General features: G+C 51.8%; 1 protein-coding gene across 2 annotated transcripts in view; it reads left to right on the top strand.

Moving 5' to 3' along the window:
* PRKACA (protein kinase, cAMP-dependent, catalytic, alpha) overlaps nt 1-8,493 on the top strand; it is a 29,688-nt gene that overhangs the window by 13,046 nt on the left and 8,149 nt on the right. The window contains exons 1-5 of one of the 2 annotated variants that reach the window (XM_011953202.1): nt 18-600; nt 906-967; nt 1,428-1,556; nt 4,997-5,095; nt 7,095-7,177. In XM_011953202.1, coding sequence (XP_011808592.1) covers nt 402-600; nt 906-967; nt 1,428-1,556; nt 4,997-5,095; nt 7,095-7,177 — 572 coding nt within the window. In that variant the 5' untranslated portion in view covers nt 18-401. Of the gene's footprint in view, nt 1-17; nt 601-905; nt 968-1,427; nt 1,557-4,996; nt 5,096-7,094; nt 7,178-8,493 lie in introns of those variants that run through there. The other variant, XM_011953203.1, reaches the window with a different exon arrangement.

Here is an 8,493-nt window from a genome sequence, read left to right as displayed (position 1 = left end):
CAAAAAAAAAAAAAAAAAAAACCACCCCACTTTACAGATGAGAAAAACTGAGGCCTAGAGAGGTGAGATCAGTTGCCCAAAGTCACAGAGTTCATCCGAGACCAGGCTGGGCTCTGAACTGGATCTTGTCCCCAAGTCCTGGCCCTTAGCCACTTTGCTGGGCTGTGTCTCGGCAGAGATAAGAATGACTGTTTTCAAGCCTGTTTTCTGGGTTGTTAAACGGACACAATGGATACAAGGCAGGTTGCCGAGCGAGTCAGATGAGACAGTGTAGACAGCAGCCGGCACAGGGTCTGCCGGGGAAGTTTCAATGTTAGCCAGGCGGTGATGTTCGCCTTGGGATGCCGTGGGGCCGAGGAGTGGGCATCGGGCGAGACTTCCCTTGAACCAGCTCTGGAGCAATGCCCTTGCGATTGACACGAGAGGAACAGGGCCAGCTGGGGGCCAAGGTGACAGCTGAGCCCCCCAAGGGCGCCTGCTACCCGAGCCCCCGAGGCCTCCGTCCCAGGCCCGGCCTCCCCAGAGAAGGGGCCAGAGGAACAGCCAAATCCCAAGGCTATAAATACCTCGGCTGGCGTCGGCCCTGGCCGTGGAATGTCGGTCAGAACTGGGGCGAGTGGGGGTGGGCTGGCCTGCCTGGGTGCCTCCCTCTGTTCCCCTGGAAGTGAACCCTGAGACTCTCTGTACCCCACTTTGGATGGAGTAGCAGCTGGATCCCACCTCTCTGTAGCAAGGGAGGCCCAGGCCACGGCCCAGCCAGGGCCCCCAGAGGCACCACATAAAGGTCAGGCTCTAGGTTGAGGGAACTGCACCCCAATTTCTACCAAGTATTTCCCCAGAAATCACCTGAACCCGCCCCGGTGAAATGGAGGTCTCTGTCTAACTCTCCCCTCTCTCCCTTTCAGTGAAAGAATTCTTAGCCAAAGCCAAAGAAGATTTTCTTAAAAAATGGGAAAGTCCCGCTCAGGTAAGGCCACCGGGTACAGAGTCCAGGGAGGGGTGAGCTGGTGACCCCCAGCCCCCTGGCTGTGTCCCAGCAACACAGCTAGAATTTCAGAAACCCCGTAGAAGGCTTCAGACCCTCCCCATTCACTCCCTAGGTGCCCATGGGGGCTCCTGTGTGGAGACACCTGACTGCCCAATGCCAGGCACCCCCATCCCACCACCCCTTCCAACGGCCCGCCCCTGCCCCCAGCACAGCTGCCAGCAGCTCCCAGGCCCCAGGCCAGGGCCGGATCTGGCCCCTGCCACCCGCCTTAAGGAATGCGCCCTCTGCCATCTTGATTTTCCGCCCCTGTCCTCAACCCCGCTGACCCTACGTGCTCCCCGGGGCCCCCTCTGCCGGTGGCAGAGGGGATGCCTCAGACCTTAGCCCAGCAGGCTGTGGGGAGGATGCACCTTGAGCCTGCCGACCCCTCTGCCCACAGAACACAGCCCACTTGGATCAGTTTGAACGAATCAAGACCCTCGGCACGGGCTCCTTCGGGCGGGTGATGCTGGTGAAACACAAGGAGACCGGGAACCACTATGCCATGAAGATCCTCGACAAACAGAAGGTGAGGTGGCCCGTCCTCGCCTTTGCCTGGACTGTGCCCACTCCTTGGAGTGCCCTATCCACCCATTCACTCACTTCCTTTGTTTTTTTGAGTCAGAATCTTGCTCTGTTGCTCAGGCTGGAGTATAGTGGTGCAACCTCGGCTCACTGCAACCCCCACCTCCCTGGTTCAAGCCATTCTCCTGCTTCAGCATCCCGAGTAGCTGGGATTACAAGCGCCCGCCACCACACCCAGCTAATTTTTGTATTTTTAGTAGAGACGGGTTTTCGCCATGTTGGCCAGGATGGTCTCGAATTCCTGACCTCAGGTGATATACCTGCCTCAGCCTCCCAAAGTGCTGGGATTATAGGTGGGAGCCACCACGCTTGGCCACTTGCTTTTTTGCGGGGAGACAGGATCCTGCTCTGTTGCCCAAGCAGGAGTGCAGTGACGTGATCATAGCTCACTGTAGCCTCAAACTCCTGAGCTCCTCCCGAGTAGCTGGGACTACAAGCACACACTACCATGCCTGGCTAACTTTTTTTTTTTTTTTTTTTAAGGCAGGGGGTCTCTTGCTGTGTTGCCCAGGCTGGTCTTGAACTCCTGGCCTCAAGTGATCTCCTACTTCAGGCTCCCAAAGCGCAGGGATTACAGACATGAGCCACCACGCCAGGCTCACCCACTATTCCCCGAGCCCCCATAATGTGCCAGCTCCAAGGGTCAGAAGGGCCCTGTGCTGCCTTCCCAAAGCTCCCTCTCCAGGCCAGCCATGAATTCAAAGCCAGGCACTGTGACACAGGGTCAGACGCCAGTCCAAAGGGAGGAGGCCAGGAGCATTCTTGGGGGAAGCAGTGTTTACGTGGACTTTCTTCCCGTAAATATTTTTGTGATCCAACTTTATACCGGGCACTGCTATAAAGCAGCAATAGAACCAACAGAAATGTAACCCAAGCCACAGAATCGATTTTAAATTTTCTCTTTGCTCCATCATAAACAGTAAAAAGAGCCAAGCATGGTGGCGCATGCCTGTAGTCCCAGCTACTAGAGAGGCTGAGGCAGGAGGATCACTTGGACCTAGGAGTTCAACTCCAACCTGGACAACACAGCCAGACCCCATCTCTAAAAAAAAAAAAATGTAATTAAAAAAGAAAGTGAAAGAAGCAGGTGACATTCATGAAATTCATTTTAATGACATGTTTGGGGCCTTTTTGTTTTTTTTTTTTGAGACAGAGTCTTACTCTTGTCACCCAGTGGCATGATCTCAGCTCACTGCAACCTCCACCTCCCAGGTTCAAGTGATTCTCCTGCCTCAGCTTCCCAAGTAGCTGAGATTGCAGATGCCGCCACCACGCCTGGCTAATTTTTGTATTTTTAGTAGAGACGGGGTTTCACCATGTTGGTCAGGTTGGTCTCAAACTCCTGACCTCAGGTGGTCTGCCTGCCTCGGCCTCCCAAAGTGCTGAGATTACAGATGTGAGCCACCGCACCCAGCCTAATGATACGTTTTAATTAAGCCAGTATATCTACAGTATTACCGTTTCCATATATTATCAATGTGAAAATATCATTAATGAAACATTTTACATTCCTTTTGTTTTTTTCCCAGTCCTTCATGACTTCGGAAATATTTCCTTTTTTTCTGTACTGAAGTGTCTTTAAAATCCAGTGTCCGTTGTATGCTTACAACAGGTCTCCACTCTGAGGGTACATTTTTCCTGGAAAGAGGAGAAAAAGCAGAGAAGTTGAAAAAGCTAATTCAGGCCTGGTGCGGTGGCTCACGCCTATAATCCTAGCACTTTGGGAGGCCGAGGCAGGCAGACCATGAGGTCAGGAGATCGAGACCATCCTGGCTAACACAGTGAAACCCCATCTCTACTAAAAATGCAAAAAAGGTAGCCGGGCATGGTGGCGGGCGCCTGTAGTCCCAGCTACTCGGGAAGCTAAGGCAGGAGAATGGCGTGAACCCAGGTGGTGGAGTTTGCAGTGAGCCGAGATCACGCCACTGCACTCCAGCCTGGGTGACAGAGCAAGACTCTATCTCAAAAAAAAAAAAAAGCAGATTCACATGCCCAGGTTGTTGCAACTATGCCTGAAAGTCACCAGTACCTACATCAAGTGTTTAATTTTTGTTTTGTTTTGTTTTGTTTTTGAGATGGAGTTTCACTCTTGTTGCCCAGGCTGGAGTACAATGGCGTGATCTCGGCTCACAACAACCTCCGCCTCCCGGGTTCAAGCGCTGCCTTAGCTTTCTGAGTAGCTGGAATTACAGGAACCCGCCACCACGCCCAGCTAATTTTTTAATATTTGTAGTAGAGACAGAGTTTCACCATTTTGGCCAGGCTGGTTGTTTTGTTTTTGAGACAGGGTCTTGCTCTCTTGCCCAGGCTGAAGTGCAGTTGGGCTCAAATGATCCTCCCACCTCAGCCTCTGAAGCTGCTGGGACCCTAGTCGTGCCATGCCCAGCTAATTGCTTTTTGTTGTTGTTGTTTGTAAAAATGGGGGTCTCACTACATTGCCCAGGCTAGTCTCAAACTCCTGGGCTCTGGCGATTCACCTGCCTGGGCCTCCCAAAGTGCTGGGATTACAAGCGTGAGCCACCATGCCCAGCTGGTTTCAGTTTTTAAATTTATATTTTAGATACTTAAAATTTTTGAATTTGGCTCCCCAGCCGACCAATCACATTTCAAGGGTGCAGCATCCCCCTGTGGCTAATGGGGACTGAACTGGGCAGGGCAGGTATAGACTGTGAGGACACAGCTATGTGAGCAAAGCAGTTGACAGCTAACCAAGGGACCAGGCTGACTACTTGTGACACACCAGCCTGACATCAGCCAGCTGTGTGACCTTGGGCAAGTCACCTCCCCTCTCTGTGTCTGGTCTTCCAAACTGGCATACTCCCAGCATGGGCCTCTAGGGCTCCTGTCCTGATTCAGTGAGAGACTAGGTGCCAGGTGCCTGCTCATGGCATCTGCTACTGGGGACAGCTGATGGCTGAGGAGCAGTTAGCCTGAGGTTCAGGTTGCTGTGTGGAGTGTTCTAGACAAGAAGCCCACCCCTTGGGCTTCTCCTGCCTGTCTTTTCAATTTCAGTTCAGCTGCCCCTTCCTCCAGGAAGCCCTCTCTGATTTCCCCTTCCCCAGACCATGCCAGGTACTTTACATGGGCTTCTTGGGGGCTGCTTCTCCACAACCCCAAGATGCCCTCCACCACGGCTCTGACCTCTCTGGGGGTAACCCATGTATTCTTTGTCCTGGACTTTGTGCCCTGCAAGGACAAGCAGCCCCTAGCCTCCCTGATGCTGTGTCCTCAGCATCAGCCAAGGGCCTGACAGGCCACAGGCACACAAATGATTCTGGCTGAAGGAACTGGCCTGGCTCTGGCATCCCTAGTTCCAGGCATCAGGGGAAATGAGTCCCCTCTCACCTCCCCCTCCTCTCTGCCCTCCCCTCCCACCCTTCCCAGGTGGTGAAGCTGAAACAGATCGAACATACCCTGAATGAAAAGCGCATCCTGCAAGCCGTCAACTTTCCGTTCCTCGTCAAACTCGAGTTCTCCTTCAAGGTGGGGTCCCAGTGGCCAAGGGGCAAGGTCACTGCACTGGGTCCCAGCCTTCTGGCCCCCAGGGCTGGGGTCGGAGCTGAGGACAATCAGTGGCTGCCCTCTTTTGTGGAAGAACAAGATTCCTGGAGGAGGGAGACCAGGGGACAGGAGGCAGGCTGGGACTCTGGTAGACCCAAGTTCAGTTCCTGGGCCAGCCAATTTGTAGCTCGATACCCTTGGCGAGTCACCCAACCTCAATAACATCCCTCAAAAGCAGCACCTGGTTTATGGCAAGAGCCTGACCCAGGAGCACAAATGCTGTCCCAGGCAGCCAGGGCTCAGTTCCCAGCTCAGTACTTCCTGATGTGTGGCCCCAGGCAAGAGACTTACCTCCCCGAGCCTCAGTTTTCTCATCTGTAAAATAAAATGGGGATCATACCAGTTCCAACCTGGTGGGGTTATCATGACAGTTGCAGGCACGTCTTGAGCGCCCTTTGGGAGCCATTTTGGGTGCCATCCAAAGCTGTAGTCATGAGAAACAGGAAAGGCCACTCAGGGCCAGCTTCATAGGCGTTCAACCCAGAGAAGCACAAGGGTCTATGCTCCAAGGGACCCCACACCAAGTTTAATGCTTTGCTGCTGCTGCTGTCCTGAGATCTGTAATAATTTTTTGTTGTTGTTGAGACAGAGTCTTACTCTGTGGCTCAGGCTGGAATGCAGTGGCACGATCTTGGCTCCCTACAACCTCTGCCTCCCGGGTTCAAGCAATTCTCCTCCTGAGTAGCTGGCATTACAGGTGCCCACCACCATGCCCAGCTTATTTTTGTATTTTTAGTAGAGACAGGATTTTGCCATGTTGCCCAGGCTGGTCTTGAACTCCTGACCTCAAGTGATCTGCCTGCCTTGACCTCCCAAAGTGCTGGGATTACAGGTGTGAGCCACTGTGCCCAGCCCAGCCTATTTTTTTTTTTTTTTTTTTGACATGGAGTTTGGCTCTTGTTGCCCAGACTGGAATGCAATGATGCGATCTCAGCTCACCACAACCTCCGACTCCCGGATTCAAGCAATTATCCTGCCTCAGCCTCCCAAGTAGCTGGGATTACAGGCATGTGCCACACACCTGGCTAATTTTGTATTTAGTAGAAACGGAGTTTCTCCATGTTGGTCAGACTGGTCTAGAACTCCCGACCTCAGGTGATTCGCCTGCCTCGACCTCCCAAAGTGCTAGAATTGCAGATGTGAGACACCCTGCCCAGCCATTCTTATTTATTTATTTATTTATTTATTTATTTATTTATTTATTTTAGACAAGGTCTCATTCTGTTGCCCAGGCTGGAGTACAGTGGTGCAATTACAGCTCACTACAACCTTTGCCTCCCAGGCTCAAGCAATCCTCCTACCTCAGCCTCCTGAGTAGCTGGGACTACAGGTGCATGCCATGATGCCCAGCTAATTTTTGTATTTTTATAGAGACAGGGTCTCACTATGTTGCCCAGGCTGATCTCAAACTCCTAGGCTCAAATGATCCACCCACCTCGGCCTCCCAGAGTACTGGGATTATACAGGCATGAACCACCACACCCGGCCCTCCATAATAATTTTTTAACCAGGGGCCACCTTTTTTATTCTGGGTCCCACTAATTTTGCAGTCCATCATGATCCCATTTTACAGATGACAAAACTGTGACCTCAAAGCCTTACTCAGGCTCCCAGAGCAAGGTACTACAGAGTTCACTCTCCGGCCAGGGCAGGCTAACCAGCTCCTGACATATCTATGAGCCAGCCCTCACTTTCACCCATTAACAGCAGGATAAGGGTCGCTCCTGCTTCCTGGGCAGAATGAAATGCAACATGTGGGTTCAGCCAGCAAAGCATCTGGTCCCTAGAACATGATTCCTACGGAGAGCCAGGATCGCTATTGTCATTTAATGTTTGAACACCAGCCAGGAGGCCCCCAAGGCCTTCAGATAGAGTCCAAGTCTCAGGGAGTGGGCCCTTGACCAGCCACTGCTTCCCACAGGACAACTCAAACTTATACATGGTCATGGAATACGTGCCCGGTGGGGAGATGTTCTCACACCTACGGCGGATTGGAAGGTTCAGGTAAGCAGGCCACACCCCCATCACATCAGGCTGTCGGGTGTCCACAGGTGGCAGTGCACGACCAAGCCCCCTGGGAATGCAGAGGAGGCCAGCATGCTTGAACATGCAGGTGGTCTCCCAGGACCCTGTGGGTTTCTGTTTCCCCTACGCTGAGGAATGTGTGATATTTCAACCACCACAAAACAAAACAGAGCAAACATGGCAACTTAGGTGTCCAAACTTTAGTTGGTCCCAGGCACGGTGGTTCTCACGGGCACTTTGGGAGGCCGAGGTGGGCAGATCACCTGAGGTCAGGAGCTCGAGACCAGCCTGGCCAACATGGCAAAATCCCGTCTCCACTAAAAATACAAAACTTAGCTGGGCGTGGTGGCAGGCACCTGTAATCCCAGCTACTCGGGAGGCTGAGGCAGGAGAATCACTTGAACCCAGGAGACAGACATTGCAGTGAGCTAAGATCACATCACTGCACTCCAGCCTGGGTGAGAGAGTGACACGCCGTCTCAAAAAAAAAAAAAAAAAAAAATGAAGTTGTTGATTTTGTGCATTTTTTGAGCCCCAAAAGGTGGCATGCATCTGTAATCCCACTACTCCTGAGGCTGAAGCGAAAAGATCATTTGAGCTCAAGAATTTGAGACCAGCCTAGGCTACATAGTGAGCTTTGTCTCTTAAAAAAAAAAAAATTGGCGGGGCGTGGCGGCTCATGCCTGTAATCCCAGCACTTTGGGAGGCCGAGGCCGGTGGATCACAAGGTCAGGAGATCAAGACCATCCTAGCTAACATGGTGAAACCCTGTCTCTACTAAAAAAATACAAAAAAATTAGCCAGGTGTGGTTGCGGGCGCCTCTAGTCCCAGCTACTTGGGAGGCTGAGGCAGAAGAATGGTGTGAACCCGGGAGGTGGAGCTTGCAGTGATCGCGCCACTGCACTCCAGCCTGGGCGACAGAGTGAGACTCCATCTCAAAAAATAAAATAAAATAAAAATTATACTATTATTTCATTTTATATAGATCAATAGTTTTATATGTGTAGATTTTAATACATATTTTTATACATAAAATAAAACTACATACATAAATTTGTAAGTTTAAGATACAGGCTGGGTACTGTGGCTCATGCCTATAATCCCACTTTGGGAGGCCAAGGTGGGCAGATTGCTAGAGCCCAGGAATTTGAGACCAGCCTAACATAGCAAGACCCATCTCTACAAAAAGTAAAAGAAAAAATAGGCTGGGCGCAGTGGCTCATGCCTGTAATCCCAGCACTTTGGGAGGCCGAGGCGGGTGGATCACCTGAGGTCAAGAGTTCGAGACCAGACT

This window comes from Colobus angolensis, unplaced genomic scaffold (assembly GCF_000951035.1).
Source record: "Colobus angolensis palliatus isolate OR3802 unplaced genomic scaffold, Cang.pa_1.0 Scaffold36, whole genome shotgun sequence".
NCBI classification, from domain to species: Eukaryota; Metazoa; Chordata; class Mammalia; order Primates; family Cercopithecidae; genus Colobus; species Colobus angolensis.
Note: the sequence above shows the minus strand (reverse complement) of the source record. Positions and strands in the feature narration are given on the sequence as shown.